The sequence below is a fragment of the Oryctolagus cuniculus genome, chromosome 3 (assembly GCF_964237555.1).
Source record: "Oryctolagus cuniculus chromosome 3, mOryCun1.1, whole genome shotgun sequence".
NCBI classification, from domain to species: Eukaryota; Metazoa; Chordata; class Mammalia; order Lagomorpha; family Leporidae; genus Oryctolagus; species Oryctolagus cuniculus.
The window spans coordinates 57,672,756-57,693,365 of record NC_091434.1 but is presented as its reverse complement, the minus strand read 5'-3'; the positions used below and the strand labels follow the sequence as shown (position 1 = coordinate 57,693,365).

Sequence of the window (20,610 nt, the reverse complement as noted above, 5' to 3'; positions counted from 1 at the left end):
TTGCCCATGGATAACATTTGGCCCTTCCTCTTTTTATAGGTAAGTTTTAATGCAAGGGAGTCACTCATTTGTTCCTATACTATCTAAGGCTGCTTTTCTACTATAAGGGCATGGAAGAGCAGCTGCAACATAGACCTACAGGGTACAAAACATTAAATATTTACTTTCTAACCCTTTATTTGAAAAATCAGCTGACCCAGTAATAAAGAACAATATTCAGACAAAAAAAAAAAAAACAAAAAAAACTAAAGAGATCACTTATGGAGGAGTTGGGAGCCTTAAACATATACTTATTATACAAATAAAAATAAATGAATATTAAAAGGAAATGAGGGTCTTCCAAAATGGCAGAATGGGAAGGTAGCTTACTGCTCTACTCTACAGAATACAGTTCAAAAAAAGTGGAGCACCCCGGCAATGGGCAAAGAGACACCTCTTTCATGGTGTTGCTCTTATATCAGTCAGGGGCAGAGCAGATGCACAGTCCTTTGTTCATCCTAACCTGATGCCTGTGTTGGTGGCCAGAGCTATTTCATGCCTAGAGCACAAAAATTCCTAATGCTAGACTGTTACCTCCTGGAAAGAATCAGAAATCGGTCTTCTATGCAAAGTGTTAAATGAGGCTTATGGGAAAAATAGGTTACTGAACATTCTGTGATAGTTGAAGTGATTATTCTGATGGGAACTGGGCACAGGTACTGTAACCAAGAAGTAATAGTAGTCCTCTTCTAAGGCCCTTATAACACGTAAGACCGAACAGGTTGTGTGGTTTGTGTTTGGGGGCAAGGTGCAGGTGGCCATGTATGTGTGTCATATGGTTCTTAAAGCTGGCTATGATGGAAGTAAAATAAAAGGATCACAGTTTTCAGAAGCTGAGGGCTCAACTGCATATATCACAGTTGTTGTGGAAAGGGTGAATCCAAGGAAATGTGAAAAATGGGACCTGCCATGGCTGTAGCTAACATCTATGTGTGCACCCACCTTTCTCTGGTTCAAATACAAAAGGTGGTCATGGCATTAGGATTTTACATGGGTGCATCCTGTCACACCTGCACTGGGAGCACCAATGTGTGTGCTGAGGTGCAGAAACTGCAAATGGAAGCTCCCCATATTATTGTGGGCACCCCTGGCCACGTATTCGACATGCTTAGCTAAAGATACCTGTCTCCCAAATACATCAAGATGTTTGTACTGGACGAAGCTGATGAAATGTTAAGCCATGGATTCAAGGACCAGATCTATGACATCTTCCAAAAGCTCAACCGCAACACCAGGTGGTTTTGTTGTCAGCTACAATGCTTTTCAATGTGCTTGAAGGGATCAAGAAGTTGATGAGGGATCCTATCCGGATTCTTGTCAAGAAGGAAAAGCTGACCCTGGAGGGTATCCGCCAGTTCTACATCAACAGAGAAGGCAAGGAGTAGAAGGTGGACACACTGAGTGACTTGTACGAAATGCTGAGCATAACCCAGGCTGTCATCTTCATCAATACCCGAAGGAAGGTCAATTGGCTCACTCAGAAGATGCATGCCCGGGACTTCACTGTTACGCATGGAGATATGGACCAAAAGGAGCAAGATATGATCATGAGGGAGTTCCATTATGGCTCTAGCCAAGCACTGATTACCACTGACCTGCTGGCTAGAGGTGTTGATGTATAGCAAGTTTCTTTGGTCATCAACTATGACCTACCCACCAACAGAGAAATCTATATTCACAGAATTGGCCATGGTGGATGTTTTGGTCATAAGGGTTTGGCTATTAACAGGGTGACAGGAGAAGACAAGCAGACTCTTCAAGACATCAGACCTTCTACAACACCTCCATTGAGGAGATGCCCCTCAATGTTGCCGACCTCATCTGAGGAGGGCTGTCCTGTCTTGCCACCTAACCCCAGCTAGAGTTCAGTCCTGGGAGGCTGAGGAGCAGCAGGAGGGGGAAGAGGAGGAAGCCAAGGGATGGACATCTTGTCATTTTTTTTTTATTTGAATAAATGTCACTTTTTGAGGCACACAAAAAAAAATTGGAAAGAGAGCAAATTCCAGAGGAACCTTCATGCAAATTAGAGGGACACTGTGGACCTATGTGGAGGGTGTGGTCATGCACAACTCAGAACTCCAGCAGTCGAGAGACTTAGCACCAGGTTTGGAGAAAGGTAAGACCAGACTGCAGTAGCCAAAGCCAATAGTGATAAAGCTGCGGGAAGAGCTTGGCATGAATCCAGCCTAGAGCCTGTGGGGGACAGTGTACATGCCAATCTGGAGGCAAAAACAAGAGGACATGTTTCTCCCTCTCCGATCACACAACACTGGAGTCCCATAAGTAGCAGAGAGCGTGGGCACCATTCTGGACATACAGAACAGCTGTGTCAGCTAGTGTCTGCATGCTCAGCAACCAGCCAAGAGGAGCTGCTTGAATCTGGCTGGGATGACTGAAGGGGATGGGTATTCATGACTGTGGGAGTCTTGTGTGCTGAGACTCTGAAAACACTGTGGCTGCGTGCAAGGGCACAGGATGTGACTGGGTCTTTGTGCAGTCACTGTGGATGGTGCCAGACTCAGGACTCCCTGATTCCCTGGTGAGGGTCATTGCTGTGGGATCCTTTGTATGGTTTCCATGGCAGCGTGGACAAATATAGTACCCACTGGGGCTAGGGTCAAGGCATTGATGTCCTTTGAGGAGAGGAGGTGAGTGTGAGAATATACCAACAGAGCAGAACATACCTTCCGTCTGATAAAAAAGGGAAAAAAAAAATGCCAAATTTGTGTGTCATCTTGGATACTACCCTCACCTTGGAGCACTGAACAGAGCTCCCTGACGATAACCAGCACATACCTCTGGGTATACAATGAAAGAGCAGACACTCCACTAAAGCCACAGAGGCATAGTCCAAAGATAAAAGCCAAAACAGGGTGGGGGAAAAAAAAACAAAATCAACAAGTTATCTCTACAGATGCCTAATAATAAATGTAGCAATTCAAGAAACAACAATAAGGAAGACTTGGACATGCCCAAGAGAATTCAGCACTTCAATACTAGAATGTGAAGATGAAGAGATTGACAAAATCCCAGAAACAAATCAAAAAAAGTTATCATAGGATTAATTACAAGTAATCAGAAGAAAATTCATAAACTAAAGAGATCTGTAGATGAATGAATGAAAAATTGAGATTTTAAAGAGAAATCAAAATGAAATATTGGAAATCAAGAACTCAATAGATCAGGGGAGAGTGCTGTGGCACAGCGGGTAAAGATGCTGCCTGCAGTGCTGGCATTCCATATGGGCGCCATTTCAGGATCTAGCTGCTCCACTTTCGATCCAGCTCTCTGCTGTGGCCTGGGAAAGCAGCACAAGATGGCCCAAGTCCTTGAGCCCCTGCACCCACGTGGGAGACCCGAAGGAAGCTCCTGACTCCTGGCTTTGGATCAGCACAGCTCCAGCCATTCCGGCCAATTGGAGAGTGAACCAGCGGATAGAAGATCTCTCTCTCTCTAGCTCTCTCTCTGCCTCTCCTTCTTCTGTGTAACTCTGACTTTCAAATAAATCTTTAAAGAAAAAAAAAAGAACTCAATAGATCAAATAAAAAATGCAGTTGAAAGCCTTAACAACAGACTCAGTGAGGCAGAACAAAGAATATTCAACTTAGAAGAAAAATCTCAGGAAATATTACAGTCAGACCAAAAAAAGAAAGTAGAAAACTAAAAAACAGTGTTGGAGGTTTATGGGATACTATCAAACAACCCAACATACAGGCCTTAGGAGTTCCTAAAGGCATGGAAAGAGGGAATGAAGGCTTTTTAGTGAAATAATTACAGAAAAATTCCCCAGTTTGGAGAAAGAAAGGGATGTCCAAGTATAAGCAGCACACAGAACTCCTAATAGACATCACCAGAAAAGATCTTCACCACAACACATTATAGTCAAACTTTCCACAGTAAAACATAAAGAAAAAGTTCTAAAGTTTGCATGAGAGAAACACCAGATTTCTCTCAGAGAATCTCCAATTAGACTCACAGCTGACTTCTCATCAGAAACCCTACAGGCTAGGAGAGAATGGTGAGATATATTCCAAGTCTTAAGAGAGGCCAGCGCCATGAATCAATAGGCTAATCCTCCGCCTGCAGCGCCAGCACACCGGGTTCTAGTCCCGGCTGGAGTGCTGGATTCTGTCCCACTTGCTCCTCTTCCAGTCCAGCTCTCTGCTGTGGCCCGGGTGTGCAGAGGAGGATGGCCCAAGTCCTTGGGCCCTACACCCGCATGGGAGACCAGGAGAAGCACCTGGCTCCTGGCTTCAGATCAGGGCAGTGCGCCAGCCACAGCAGCCACCAGAGGGTGAACCAACGGCAAAAGGAAGACCTTTCTCTCTGTCTCTCTCTCTCTCTCACTGTCCACTCTGCCTGTCCCCTCACCCCCAAAAAAAAGTCTTAAGAGAAAAAAACTGTTGACTCAGAATATTGTACCCTACAAAACTCTCATTTATGAATGAAGGTGAAATAAAGATCTTCCATAATGAACAAAAATTGAAGGAATTTGCCATCACTCATCCAACCTTATAAAAGATGCTTAAGGATGTGCTACACACAGAAACACAGAAACATGGTCATCACTATGAAAGAATGTGAAGGCAAAAATCTCCCAGTAAAAGTACAAAGGAAATACAAAGTAAACAACAAGAATTTATGGAGGCCGGCGCCGCGGCTCAACAGGCTAATCCTCCGTCTTGCGGCGCCGGCACACCGGGTTCTAGTCCCGGTCAGGGCACCGGATTCTGTCCCAGTTGCCCCTCTTCCAGGCCAGTTCTCTGCTGTGGCCCAGGAGTGCAGTGGAGGATGGCCCAAGTCCTTGGGCCCTGCACCCGCATGGGAGACCAGGAGAAGCACCTGGCTCCTGGCTTTGGATCAGTGCGGTGCGCCGGCCGCAGCGCGCCAGCCGCGGCGGCCATTGGAGGGTGAACCAATGGCAAAAGGAAGACCTTTCTCTCTGTCTCTGTCTCTCTCTCTCTCACTGTCCACTCTGCCTGTCAAAAAAAAAAAAAAATTATGGAAAAATGGCAGGGCCAAATCATTACTTATCAATAGTCAACTTGAATGTAAATGGCCTCAACTTTCAAGTTAAAAGATACAGAATGGCTGAATGGATTAAAAAACAAAACTCATCTACTTGCTGCCTACAAGAAACACATCTCACCAACAAAGATACACACAGATTGAAAGTGAAAGGATGGAAAAAGATAGTCCATGCCAACACAAACCAAAAGAGCTGGTGTAGCCATTCTAATATCAGACAAAATAGACTATAATACAAAAACTATTAAAAGAGACAAAGAAGGGCACTATGTAATGATTAAAAGATCAATTTAATGGGAAGATGTGATATGATAAACATATATATATACCTAAATACGGGGCACCTGGCTGTTTATAAGAAATGTTAATCAATCTAAAGGGAGACATAGAGAGCAATACAATAGTAATGGGGGGACTTCAATACCCCACTTTCAGTAACGGACAGATCAACCAGACAGAAAATCAGCAAGGAAACAACACAGTTAATCAACACAACAGATCAAATGGATCTAATGTACATCTACAGAACTTTTCATCTTACAATTACAAAATACACATTCTTGTCACCAGTGCATGGAACTTTCTCTAGGATAGACCACATGCCAGGCTATAAAACAAGTCTCAGCAAATTAAAAGAAAAATCAAAATCATACCATGCATCTTCTCTGACCACAACAGAATGAAGCTGGAAATTAACAACTCAAGAATCTCTAGAACATATGTTAACACATGGAGACTAAACAATATGTTCCTGAATGAACAGTGAGTCACTAAAGAAATCAAAAGAAAAATCAAAAAATTTCTGAAAACGAATGCAGACTGCAACATATCAAACATTTGAAAACACAGTAAAAGCAGTGTTAAGAAGAAAGCTTGTTGCAATTGGTGCCTACATCAAGAAATTGGAAAGGCTCCAAATAAATGAGTTACCAATATATCTGAAGGACCTAGAAAAACAACAGCACACCAAATCCAAACTAGTAGAAAAGAAGTAATTAAAATTAGAGAAGAAATCAACAAAATTGAAACAGAAAAAATACTAGAGATCAGCAAAACGAAGAGCTGAGTTCCAGACTCAGTTGTTGCACTTCTAATCCAGCTCCCTGGTAATGTGCCTGGAAAACCAGGGAAGATATCCCCTGAACCCACATGGGAGACCTAGAAGAGGCTCCTGGCTCCTGGCTTTGGCCATTGTGGCCATTTGGGGAGTGAACCAGCAGTTCTCTCTCTCTTTTTGTCTTTCTCTCTCTCTCTATCTCTGCCTTTCAAATAAATAAAATAAATCTTTTTAAAAAAAGTATAATAGAGTTAAAACTATCAAATAACATTAGGAGGTTATAATAATATAAAATCATTTATTAATGTCTAGAAAATGAAGGCAAAGAATTACTATTTATTTTGCCTTGCCTTTCTTTATGAACTGTACCAACAGTTAAACAAGAAGCAGATGAGGAAATATCATCAAAAATGTATTGCAACTTATATATTTAAAACAGATATAATCAGAGTATTTTGCAACTACCAATGAAATAACTGAACCAGGTGTTAGTCTCTCTCTCTCTCTCTCTCTCTCACACACACACACACACACACACAAACACACATACAAACTAAATATTATGTCTCCTGATGAAAGAACACAAATATTATTATTTACAGTTTATCAAAAAGTTTACATCTTTAAGAAATCTCACAGCAAGAGGTAATGGGATTGGGGCCGGTGTTGCGACATAGCGGATAAAGCAAGGCAGGCATCCCATATCGGCCCTGGTTCGTGTCCCAGCTGCCCCACTTCCAATCCAGCTCACTGCTAATGGCCTGCGAAAGCAGCAGAAGAAGACTTAAGTGGTTGGGCCCCAGCCACCCACAGGGAGACCTCGATGAAGCCCCTGGCATCTGGCTTTGGCCTGGCCATTGAGGCCATTTGGAGAGTGAACTAGTGGAAAGAAGTTCTCTCTTAACTCTTTCAAATAAATAAATAAATCTTTAAAAAAAAAAAAAAAAAAAGAGGTAATGGGCTTTACTGAGCATTTTAGAATAATAAAATGGAAAGTAAAATAGTAACTGGCCAATGGCTCATTTTTTTCTTTAATTTTAAAAAAAATTTTCACTGAATAGAGAATCCTGATTTGCCTATTCCTTTTTTTCTTCCAACCCTTTTAAAAAAAGTTTTTATTTATTCATTTTTATTTATTTGAAAGGCAGACTGAAACAGGATGAGGGAGAGAGAGATCTATCTGCTGGTTCATACCCCAAATGCCTACAACAGCCAGGATCCAGAAACTCCACCTAGGTCTCCCACAAGTACTTGAGCCATCATGGGCTGCCTCACAGAGTACACATTAGCAGGAAGCTGGATCAGAAGCAGAGATGGGACATGAACCAGGCACTCAAATGTGGATTATTCATGTTCTAAGTAGTAGCTTCACTGACTGTATCATAATGCCAACCCCAACAGTTCAGTTTCTTGCCTTTATAAACAAATTCCCTATCTGTAGGAAACATTTAAATTATTACCTGGTCACTAAGAGTACATTGTTCTGTACAAATATCAGTGATGAGATTTCGAGCTTGTTTGGCCATTTCATCCAGGAACATATTACATAAGGAAAGACTGCGATCTCCAATATGATGTCGCTGTTCAAGCAGAAATAATAATAAAAGTTATAAGAAACTAGTCTGAATTAAAATACTTTAAATAAATATGGAAAATTTGGCTAAAGTCCTAATACGCAAAACATGGGAGTAGAAGATGTTACAGATATTTTTTATCTACTAGAGTATCTAAACTACCAGACTGTATTTGTCCACAGTTGACATGAAATAAGTACTTCACAATTATCCCACTAATGTACTACTGGGAGAACTTGAAAGATGAGTACTTTCCTTAATAAAAAAAATTTATTTAATATTCAAATTCCACAATTTTATTTTCAGCTCTTAAACATTAAAATATTAAGCTTACAAAGTGAAAGAACAGACCTAAAGTAAGGTTTTCTAGCCATACTGCAAAAAAATTTACACCTAATACATAAATCTTGACAAAACAACAACTTAACGTATGAACAGAAGAGCTCAAATATTTAAATAAAACTTTTTTGTTGGAATTAAGTTGGTAAAATAAATTCAAAAAGCATTCAGAATTTCAAAACCTAATCTTTCGTTTATAGCGTGAGCAGGGGGAGGCAGTCTGTATATTCTTTAAAATCAAAAAGGAGAAAAACCTTAATTTTTAGAACATTACATATGTACATACAGACACACACACTCAAGTCTATATGCTTCTCTACAGGATTCTGTACTTTTGGTGGATTTTTCTTATCAACAATAATTGGAATGTTGTATAATACTGTAAGTTTTTATACTATATAGCTATAATACTTAACAAAAAGATAAATTTCTGAGAGCATTCCTTCCCTGATCTATAATTATAGAAAAATTACAAAGATTATATACAGTATTTCTATGCTGCTAAAAAATATAAAAATATTTAAACATACAAAATAATTATTCCTAAATCTAGCATAATACTTTATAATGTATTATATTTAAAATACCCTTTAAAATGGTAAAAGATTCCCCTCTCCCCCATTACTTTTTCAAATAAATCTTAAAAAAGGGAATTGGGGGAGTAAACAGGCATTGTAGTGCAGCAGGTTATCATCTGAAATGCCTACATTCCCTTACCAGAATGACTGGGATGGAATCCCAATCTCTGCTTCTGACCAGCTTCCTGCAAATGCACCTGAGAGGCATAGATAAGGCCCAACTGCTTGGATTCCTGTCATCTATGTGGCAGAGGCAGATAGAGTTCCTTTCTCCTGGCTTTGGCCTGGCTCTTATCAGGCATTTGGGAAGTAACCATCAGATGGAGGATCTCTGTTAACATCTCCCTTTCTCTGTCATTCTGCCTTTCAAATAAATAAATGAATCCTTTTTAAAAAGCCAAACCAAAAAGGATTTGCAGCCAGATATGATTAAATATTGGTCCACTTTAGGACCACCAGTTAGCAAGCATTCAGACATCTTATTTCTCACTCTTGAAAGACAAACATCTGCCTTGCTATTAAGATTTATGAAAAAAATATACTGAGTTAGAATTACTTCAAATTTATTCTTAACAGACATTAATTTACTTAAATATAGACTCTTCAATAGCTCAAAAATGCTAAAACTGGGGGAAAAGACAACTAATATTTGTTAACGTGTCATACAAATCTCTCCATTATTTGCCCTCTGCCTCTGGCTGCAGTGCTGAGAACAGCTTTTAGAAGAGAAAACAACAGAAGCAGAGAGTGCTTAGGAGACTATAATAACAGGTGAAAAACAAGATCCACAAATGAGTACAGTCTGCGATAAGTACCTATGGACCCCACATCTGTGGATTCAATCAATTGCAATTTCAAAATACTCAGAATTAAAAAAACTTTGTACTAAACATGTACAGATCATTTTTCTTGTCATTAGTCAATTAACAGTACAGTATAACAAGAATTTACATATCATTTACATATAAATACTCTAGAAAGAAATCGAAATATTCCAGAGAATGTGCACAGGTTATATGCAAAAATTACATCATTTTATAAAAGATTTAAGTATCCATGCATTTTAGTGTCCATGGGAGGGCTGAACCAATCTTCCATGGATACTAAAGGATGACAGTACACACAAAGAGTAATGAAAATAAATCTGATTTACACAAAAGACAATAGCAATAGAAAGCAGAGGATGGACTCAAGAAGTCATACCACATAACATAAAATTGAAATTTGTTGGGCAATTTAATTGGAAGGATGATGGTAAGGAAAGAGTTAAAAGGATATTTAGTATCAAGAAAAATCTATTAAATCTTAAAAATCTCTAATCTTATTAAAATTGGTGTACTTCCTAATGAACTACCCCCACCCCAAAATAATCTATCTTAAAGTCCCCATGGAATGTTGGCATTCAACACTGTAACAAGATATGTCACCCAATGCTTAAAGATACTGATAATGGTACTGCTCTCTGTAAATTTCTTTCTACAAGGTGTGCAGTTCTATGTGAAGGACTAAACATTTAAGTTAAATTATTAAAAAATGCTTTAACTAACTTTAATATATGCTTATATACTTTCAAAATGTTATTACTTCTTTAAATATTAGAAGAAACACTAATAATTTTTTTTACTATTTTTGATTGCCAAATGATAACTGTATACATTTGTGGGGTATAATGTTATGTTTTTATCTACATAAACATAGTAGAGAGATTCAGTCAGGCTAATTAATATATTCATTAACTTATTATTTCTTATGGTATGTACATCAAAAACCAATTAATTTTAGGTACTTAAAAATATGCAACAGATTATTAATTATAATCACCATGCAGAGTAATAGATCACTAACACTTACGCCTCCAATCAAACTAAAACTCTGTCATGCTTGATATTGAGCACATTTTTATAAATACTTGATATCAATAAAATGAGTAATTAGTTCAATTAGTAACTGTGTATGTATGTCCCTTAAAAATATAAGAAAATTTAGATTTAGCTTAATATATATAAACAAGTCAGTGAAATTTATCTTTGACTTGTTTATATTTACTCAGCTATTCATAAATTCAATTTTGAAATTTTCAGCAGTTTAAGAGGAAAAGTAGCAGGCGCCGCGGCTCACTAAGCTAATCCTCCGCCTTCCGGAGCTGGCACCCTGGGTTCTAGTCCCAGTCGGGGCGCCGGATTCTGTCCCGGTTGCCCCTCTTCCAGGCCAGCCCTCTGCTGTGGCCAGGGAGGGCAGTGGAGGATGGCCCAAGTGCTTGGGCCCGGCACCCCATGGGAGACCAGGATAAGTATCTGGCTCCTGGCTTCAGATCAGCGTGATGCGCCGGCCGCAGCACACCGGCCTCAGTGGCCATTGGAGGGTGAACCAACGGCAAAGGAAGACCTTTCTCTCTGTCTCTCTCTCTCTCACTGTCCACTCTGCCTGTCAAAAAAAAAAAAAAAAAAAAAAAAAGCAGACAATATTCTTAACACAAATATTTAATATCTGACCCATCACTGACACTTATACATATATATATCTACATCATATATTATACCTACATCATATATTTATTTAAGCATTATTCTGATTCTGCAAAAAGATGTACTACATGGGAAGAGATACTAGGTAATTATCATTGTGTGACTATTTGGTTGACTACACATTTGATATAATTTACTTTGCATACCATATACATCATAGTATTATACTCAAAATTACCTCTTCTGGACATAGTTCATGTGTGCAACTCATAAAATGAGTGCAAAGTAGTGGAAATGCAATTGAGTATCTTGACTGAGAAGGTAACTCCAAACACTGTTGAAACATCTTCTCAAAAGCACGACTATAAAAACTATATAAGGAAACAAAAAATTAGAATCACAAGTTTTAAAGCTAATAAACATAGATTTTATACTCAAAAGAATAATTTTCTGATGTATAACTCATCTAATTTGACTCAATTAAATTATCACTGGTAGCATTTATTTCTTTGAGACATATTATCCCTAAAAAGTATCTTTTTAACATGCCAATAATATCAGGGTTATAAGAATATTATTTGGGCTTCCACTGTGGCACAGCAGGTAAAGCCACCACCTGTGATGCCAGCATCCCATATGGGTGCAGTTCATGTTACTGTTGCTCCACTTCTAATCCAGCTCCCTGGTAACGGCCTGGGAAAAGCCAGCAGAGGATGGCTGAAGTGTTTGGGCTCCTACTACCCACGTGAGAGAACTGGATGAAGCTCATGGTTCCTGGCTCTGGCCTGGCCCAGCTTGGGCTATTGCAGCCATCTGGGAAGTGAACCAGTGAATGGAAGATCTCTCTCTCTGTCAAGATCTCTCTGTCTCTTATTCAAATTAAAAAAAAAAAAAAAAACTTTTTAAAACAGAGAATATATTTGTATAATAAACATATAACAAAAAACCTAACAGAAAATAAACCATTTCTATGGTGTATGATTGTATGACATTCAACTTCCACATAATAGAACTTAATTAAATCATTTTGGATTGCAAGAAATCCCATTATTTTAAGTACCACTAAGAAAGAAAAAACATTGTCAATTAAACAACCATATGCCATAAATTTTAATTTTCATGCAAATTTTAAAATATGTTAAATCTAAATTTAAAAGAATGTGAGTAGTTATACTTAATACATCTAAAAGTCGTAAGACAAACAGTGGTAGTAAACATGTCCTGTTTTTTGGATGTGACAAATAAATTAGAATGTGACTCAGAAAATTTGGGTAAAAATTAATTACTGAAAATGACAGTTTAAACTTTATTGCTTTTAGTTTTATGAAAGGGGAGAGGACTTTTTAATTGCTGTATTCTTCTTATACTATAGGAGTAATTCCATAACTAAATATATTTAAACATAAAATGTTCCATTTCCTTTAAAAGGCAGCCTTTAGGTTAGACATTACTACACAGCTCCAAATAATCTTTAAAATTCTTGCAAATGTGACATGTGATGTATCTAAACCTAAAAAGTGTTAAGTATTGAAGTACCTCATGAATTCCTTTAACAGGCATGCCTTTTCTGCCTGGTGATTTAAATTTCTTCTACAATACTGCTAATTAAAGCCATCCTAACAAACTACCAAAATCATTGTTGACTGGATTTTTTCCATAATAAAAGCAATGCATTTTTCATAATAATGTCAATACACTGAAATTGTTACTTTCACTAGCTACTCAGCTTGTCTCAGCATTTAAGAAATAGAGGCCAGCGCCACTGCTCAATAGGCTAATCCTCTGCTTGCGGCGCTGGGACCCCGGGTTCTAGTCCCGGTCGGGGCGCCGGATTTTGTCCCGGTTGCTCCTCTTCCTGTGCAGCTCTCTGCTGTGGCCCGGGAGTGCAGTGGAGGATGGCCCAGGTCCTTGGGCCCTACACCCACATGGGAGACCAGGAGGAAGCACCTGGCTCCTGGCCGGATCGGCGCAGCGTGCAGGCTGCAACACATCAGCCGTAGCAGCTACTTGGGGAGTGAACCAACGGAAAAAGGAAGACCTTTCTCTCTGTCTCTTTCTCACTGTCTTAACGCTGCCTGTCAAAAAAAAAAGAAAGAAAGAAAGAGAGACTTGCCTGAAGGAAAAAGAAAGGTAAAGAAGCAAGAAATAGAGGCAGTATAATGGCTTTGGGGTCAGTATTCCTGAATTTAAATCCTGGCCAATTCACTTATTAATTAAAACATTAAGTATCTACTACGTTAGACACTAAGGAAACAATAAAAACTTCCTTCAAGGACTATATCCTCTGGTTAAGAAGGAAAAAAAGAGAAAAGTAAACTACAACACTAAGTACAACAAAAGAGGCTATGATAGAAACAGGAAAGTGAAACACCATTCAAGGAATATTCACATCATCATATTAATAACTAATCTAATACTTTACAAGTGAAGTTAGTAAGTATTTAATTTCTAATTCTTCTCTATTTGACCCTGATCCAGAATTTTTTCTCACAGTCCAATGATGCAAAGGAAGGCCTTAAGGTAATTTGAAGTGATTTTTTTCACCTCATCAAACAAAATATAAGAAATAAAGTTCATATCAATAAGAGTTCCCTCTTGGCCAGCGCTGTGGCACAGTGGGTTAACGCCCTGGCCTGAAGTGCCAGCATCCCATAGTGGCGCCAGTTTGAGACCTGGCTGCTCCACTTCCAATCCAGCTCTCTGTTATGGCCTAGGAAAGCAGAAGATGGCCAAGTCCTTGGGCCCCTGTCCCCATGTGGGAGACCCGGAAGATCTTGGCTACTGGCTTCGCATAGGCACAGCTCCAGGGATAGGCGAAGTTCCAGACGTTGTGGCCAACTGGGGAGTGAACCATTGGATGGAAGCCCTCCCTCTCTCTCTCTCCTCTGAGTAACTCTTTCAAAATAAATAAATAAATAAATAAATCTTAAAAAGAAAAAAAAAAGAGTTCCCTCTTATACAGAAATTAAAATAGGCATAAAATCCTAATACACTCACTTTTTTGCTGACAAGTTTTTATAAAAAGTCAATTACTCCTTTTTACCTTATTCTAATTCTGTTAAAGGTTTTATTTATTGATCTGAAAGGCAGAGTGATGGAAGACAAGGGAGATTTTGCTGGTACATTCCCCAAATGCCTGCAACTGCCAGGGCTGAGTCAGGTTGAAACCAGGAGCCGGGAACTCCACTTTGGTCTCCCATGTGTGTGGCAGGGGCCCAAGTATTTGGGCCCCCTTCCACTGTCTTTCCAGACACATAAGCAGGAAACTACATCAGAAGCAGATCAACCAGATTTCAAACCAGCACTCTGATATGAGATGCTGGCATCACAAGCGATGGCCTAACATGTACCACAAAGACAGCCAATATTGCTTTTGTTTTTCCATTTTCCTTTTTATTTGAAGGACATGGATAGAAAGCTATCTTTCATCCTCTGATTACTCCCAAAAGCCCACCAACAGCTGGGGTTGGGTCAGGCCCAAGCCAGGATCTCAATCTAGGCCTTTCACATGGGTGGCAGAGATCCAACTACTTGAGTCATCACACTTGCCTCCTACAGTGCACATCAGCAGGAAGCTAGAATTGGCAACCGTGCCGACCTGAACCCAGGCTCCAAGATGGGATATAGGCATCCTAAACAGAAGTCTTAACCACTGCAATGAAAATCTGCTCTCCTTCATTCCTAAAAGTCTATTAATTGAATTGTCAAGACACTTATCTCCAAACACTAAAATTTCAAATCCAGATTTAAAGAAAACAACAACCTACCAAAATATGGAGAGATCTGATGTTTCAACCAACATTTCCACCAAAGAATCTACCATTTTTGTATGGAAAATTATTGTGTTCATCATCTTCCCAAGTTCTCTGTGATCTGCAAGGCTAAGTGAAGCCTTGGAGACACTAGTATATGCCTGTAAAAGCACAGCAAAAAACAAAAGTAGTTTATGTAGGGAGTTTGTCAATAAGAAACAAAAAAAAAAATTGCAAATGCTTTTGTGACGCTTTATCAGGAATATCTTTTTCTGTAAACTGTTTCTAATCACTGTAACTTGAAATTCCTATAAGCAATTTCTTTTAAAAAATGGAAACACTGATGATCATAAAACAGAATCTAATTATTTGTCACTCAAACTCCAAAGGAATTGAAGTAATCATTATCAAAAGTAAAAAAACAATTAATTGTCATGATAACCCTATCAAAACAAGCTTTCAATCTAGTTTAAGAAAGAAAACATAGGAAACAATCCAATAAAAGTAAGGACTGCACATGTTGATTCAGTGACATTTTAATGAATCATTAAAAACTGAGTAATTTGAACGGTCTTCAACAAATGCATACTGTGAATAAAAAGTATAGATTTTACAATTTTTAGCACCAAAATTAACTTTTTAATTCCATTTATCATGAACTATTTCCCTTATATAATAAATTATACTAGCATAACGGATTGTGGTGAAGTACTGATACAGTAAAGATTACTGTAGATTTGCCAAAAAAGGTGACAGAATTTAAGTAAGACTCCAGAGAGGTTGCAGAGAAAGAAGTTCCATGATTTGAATAACAAATCACAGAGAACAGAATCATGTCCATGGGTGGTGGATATTTTCTAAGCACAGAAAATAAGAAAAGGAGTGGTGCCTACAGAATAAACACTTTTCAATGGCTATAGTTTGAGCTCAAAGAAAAATAGTAAAGATGAGATTCAACCAAATCAGACACAGTTTTGTAAACCATGTTAAAAAATTGAACTTTCTGGAGAACTACTGAATGTTCTGTATGGTGGTTTTTGTTTTAGAAAGATTGCTCTATATGGAGGGGAGAAACAGGGAGAGGTAATAATAGGAAAATACTAGGAAATAATATTTTCCTAATACTAGGAAGGGAACAAGAGGAACAAATCTATTATCAGGCAGTAGTGGCAATAAGACAGCATTACAATGATCTGGTAGAGAGTGGTGGTAATTTAAAACAGTTTAATCTGAGAAATAGTTAGATATGGTTGGCAAGAATTATAGCTCGTAGTCAGAGTTCTGGCTACTGAGGGACTTCCTTCAAAGGTCTCATAAACTCCCACATGCCTTGCTGGTATGCCAAGAAGGCAGGATCTGGACTTTGCAGTTAATCTCCAGACCATTTCTTAGCATTATATTTGCAACTATCAAACTTGAAGGAAGAGGCGATGTCTCTTCTGTAACAAAGAGCAAGTATGCTTACTATTGATGATAAAATGGGTTCCTCAAACTCAGTATTCCTTATCTACAACATAAATCCACTATATACATAGCATTCACATGGACCCCATTGCAGGACTAAGAGGAAAAAGATGCAAATGAATATATACCGATACTTATGCTGCTTCTTGTACAGTAAATAATTATTTTGTCACTGATCCATGAGTCTCATATCTTCTGCCAGTAAGAGACTAAATTATTGCTTTGAGAGTAGGATACAAGTCAAACCTCAAACCCTACAAAGGCAAAGGGTCATTATGTGAATGACACTACCTTTCACTAAGGTAGCAACACTACAGAGGAAGCAGCTTTGTATTTTGTTGCGTTGTCTGCCAGGAGGGAAGGAATGAGGAACACTTATGACAATATTCTGGTGACAAAAAGTACACCACACATTTATGGCAAATCAAGTCTAATAAGCTTTATAGAGGAAACACTTGTGGTCAAGAGTTCAACAGACTTCCCATAACCAATGCTCATTTTAAAAAATCAGAAATAAGTAACATTGTAAAAACAGATTGAGAAGAAATGAGTAGTGACAAAATGAGTTAATTTGATTTAAATACCCATCTAAAATGACAATAATGAAGGATAAACATGTTACAAAAAAGGGACACTGGCTTAAACAGAAGTATAAGATAGGAATCATCCAAATAAATCAGAAGATAGAGAAGATATCTGAAACAGCAACTGAAGATACTTAAGAAAATACACAGAGGAACAAGATCCCTTAGGAAATAGGGAAAAAAATGACAAAGAACACATAGAAATAACTCTTATAAAAGAGGTGGAACAAAGAGTAGAAAAAAGAGAAAGATGAAAGTAACCTATGAAAGAGTAATAATCTTAGGTTGAAACTGAATAGGATTCCAATGAAGGCACAAAGCACACTACTAAGATTCTCCCAAAGGCTTATTCTTCTGGCCCTGCTCTGTTTAAGAACTACTGGTATCTATAATACCTTTCTCTGGCCATATGCTTCTATCTAGCAATTCAAGTACTTCCACTTGAAATCAATGGTCAGTGATCAAAATCAGATCACTCATATCTCTTGTGAATACCTGCTTCTTATAGAAGTCTTGATACTTTAACTCACAACTGCACAAGCTTATCTTCCTATTCATATTCCACCATTTTTTTTAAGATTTGGGTAATATCCTGTTTTCTCTAAAGCATTACTACCAATTCCAACTTGAAAAATGCAATCTTGTCTCTAAGGAGATTGTAATTAACTGAAAATCATTACCTGTAGCTTCTCTTAAGTTAACCTTTTAGACTTTAAACAATCATTTAATTTTGTTTTTCATAGCTAGATTACAAAAATGTTGTTCATAGCTAGATTACAAAATCTTCAAAAGAGAAATGCACTGTTCTTCAATATTTAATCTTCTGTATCCTATTATCTGGTCTGCAGGGTTGGAACCTTCACCACTGACCTGCTCTTCAACACCTAAGTGAACCTCCTAGATTCTGGACACTGATTCCTACCTTGAACTTTTACCTCCTACTCCTAGCCAGGAATTCTCTGGCTTAGTACTATAAATTTTCTTTGGAATGTTTTGTCCTATTGTCGTTAAAAAGTAAGGTTCTTATAGGCAGCATCAGGAGTCTAAGTGATTGTATGTTCCAGTCATAGTTAATAGCAGTTATGGGTTAAACTGTGACTCTCTCAAAAAACTACATTTAATTTCTAACCTCTAATACCTAGGATGTGATCTTACTTGGAAACAGAGTCTTTACTGAAGCAAAGAAATGAAAATGAGGTCATCAGGACAGACTTAATCAAATATAACTAGTACCTTTATAGAAAGGAAAAATTTGGACACAGAATATGCAAAGGGAAAACTATGCAAAGAAACACAGGAAGAATGCCAATAGAGTGAGGCATCTGGAAGCCAAATAACAACAAATATCATTAACAAATTATCAAAAGCATGAAGACATGGAACAGATCTTGCTCACAGTCCTGAGAAGGAATCAACCCTTCCCCCACCTTGATTTTGGATTTCTAGGCTCCAAAACTGATATATAAAACTTCCATTGCAAATGGCCAACATACACATGAAAAAATGCTTAGGATCACTAGCTATCAGGGGAAATGCAAATCAAAACCACAATGAGGTTTCACTTCAGCCCAGGCAGAATGGCTTTCATACAGAAATCCACAAGCAACAAATGCTGGTGAGGATGTGGGGGAAAAAGGAACCCTAATCTACTGTTGGTGGGAATGTAAACTAGTCCACCCACTGTGGAAGACAGGATGGAGATACTTCAGAAATCTGAATACAGACCTACCATATATATGACACAGCCATCCCACTCTTGGAAACTTGCCCAAAGGAAATGAAATCAGCATATGAAAGAGTTATCTGCACCCCCCCATGTTTATTACAGCTCAATTCACAATATCTAAGATATGGAATTAACCCAGATTTCTGTCAGCTGAAGATCAGATAAAGAAATTATGGGATATCTACACCATGGAACAATACACAGTAGTAAAAAATAAAATATATGAAATTGTCATTTACAACAAAATGGATGCAACTAGAAAGCATTATACTTCGTGAAATAAGCCAGTCTCAAAAAGACCATATGTTCTCCCTCATCTGTGGTAACAGAGCACCTAAAAGGTAATCAATAGAAGTAAAATTGACACTTTGAGATCTGATGACTTTGAACAGCCCTTGTCTTGACTGCTGAGGAACAGTTGCTTTTTTTTTTTTTCATGCTATTTGTTGAACTCTTTACTTAGTGTAGGATTAATCTTTAGTGTATAAAGTTAACTGAAAATAGATCTTAGTAAAAAATAAGAATGGGAATAAGATAGGGAGGAGGAAGAAGGTGGGAGTACAGGTGGAGGGAGGGTAGGATGGGAAGAATCACTGTGTTCTTAAATTTGTATTTATGCAATGCATGAAGTTTGTAAACCTTAAATATAAAAAAAATAAAAAAATAAAAAAATAAAAAAAAAAAAACTTCCACTGTTAAAGCCACCTGGTTGATACTCTGTTATAGCAGCTCCAGGCAATTTTTACAAGCAGGTATATATTATATTAATTAATCAAACAGATAGCTGATGATGCCCTTACAAAAAATTTTTAAAAATCCACACACAGGACCATATTATCTACATTCTTAATGTTCACTCACTTTATATTATGCCATATAATTGACAAAGCTAAAATTCTCAAATGAAAGCTTCAAGTGAGTAAGTTTAATGACTCTGAAAGTATTTAATAAGAGTACATAGAGAAATCACCTGAATCCCTAAATATCTCTCAACTCAAATGTTGGAATAGGCACTATTATAAACAGAGAGCAGGAGATGAAACTGTTTCAGTTTTTCAGCTGCTTGCTTGTATAGTGTTTTGGAACACAGCCATGACCTTTTGTTCATGTATTGTTCACAGCTACTTTCACACTACAATGGCAGAGCTGAGTAGCTATGCCAGAGACTGCATGGCCCACAATCCTAAATCTTTATCAACTGGCCCTGTACTTGTAAATGTTTAATGCTATATTAGAAACATTTTGTCAAAAAAAATTTTGTGCTTTTAATTTAGAATTAAATATTTGAAATAAGACAATTAAGAGATATTGGGGTTTAAATTTTAGGATATTTTTAAATTCTAGTAATCTATTTTATACAAACTATATTGGCCTAAGTTATAAATATATTTATGGACATTTAATAAGTAGTAAAAATATTTCTTTTATGGTTAGTTATACAAAAATTCCTTCAATATGCATATAAGCAATTGTATTTTATTGTCACAATAAAAATTAAATTCTTACCTGTAACCTAAACCAATCTAATCTCATTCCTCTGAAATCAAATACTTCCCCATCTTCTACTGTAATAATGGAAGAAAAGAAAGGATTACAAAGCAAATTAATGTTTTAATTAATCAAAAACACATTTGAAAATATAAGAGCTAAGACAATTCCTCTTCTGGGTATGTATCCAAAAAAATGAAAACCAAGATCTGAAAAACGTATTTGTAAAGCCATGTTCACAACAGTATTCTTCACAAAAGGCAAAGGTGGAAGCAAATTAAGTGTTCATTTACAGATGAATGGATAAACAAAATGTACTATATGAACATATGTGTATTATTAATTAGTCTTAAAAGGGAAAGAAATTCTAGCACATGCTACCACAAAGCTGAAGCTTGAGGACATTTTGCTCAGTGAAATAAACCAGTCACAAAAAGACAAACACTACATGATTCTACTTATATGAGGTATCTAGAAAAGTCAACAGAAAGTGGAATGGTGGTTATCAGGGCATGG

At 37.6% G+C, this 20,610-nt stretch overlaps 1 protein-coding gene, 1 non-coding gene and 1 pseudogene across 5 annotated transcripts in view; 2 read left to right on the top strand and 1 right to left on the bottom strand.

Moving 5' to 3' along the window:
- The window catches only part of NCKAP1 (NCK associated protein 1), a 115,814-nt gene that overhangs the window by 29,418 nt on the left and 65,786 nt on the right, over nucleotides 1-20,610 (bottom strand). For all 4 annotated transcript variants that reach the window (XM_002712325.5, XM_051848379.2, XM_008258817.4 and 1 more), the window contains 4 exons: nucleotides 20,113-20,171; nucleotides 14,848-14,993; nucleotides 11,319-11,451; nucleotides 7,585-7,704 (listed from right to left, as the gene is read on the bottom strand). In XM_002712325.5, the coding sequence (XP_002712371.1) occupies nucleotides 7,585-7,704; nucleotides 11,319-11,451; nucleotides 14,848-14,993; nucleotides 20,113-20,171 (458 nt within the window). The remainder of the gene's footprint in view (nucleotides 1-7,584; nucleotides 7,705-11,318; nucleotides 11,452-14,847; nucleotides 14,994-20,112; nucleotides 20,172-20,610) is intronic.
- Nucleotides 408-551, top strand: LOC127491920 (small nucleolar RNA SNORA48). Its single transcript, XR_007920846.1, has one exon. It is a non-coding gene; the product is annotated as a small nucleolar RNA SNORA48 (small nucleolar RNA).
- LOC127491741 (eukaryotic initiation factor 4A-I-like) lies at nucleotides 949-1,864 on the top strand (annotated as a pseudogene).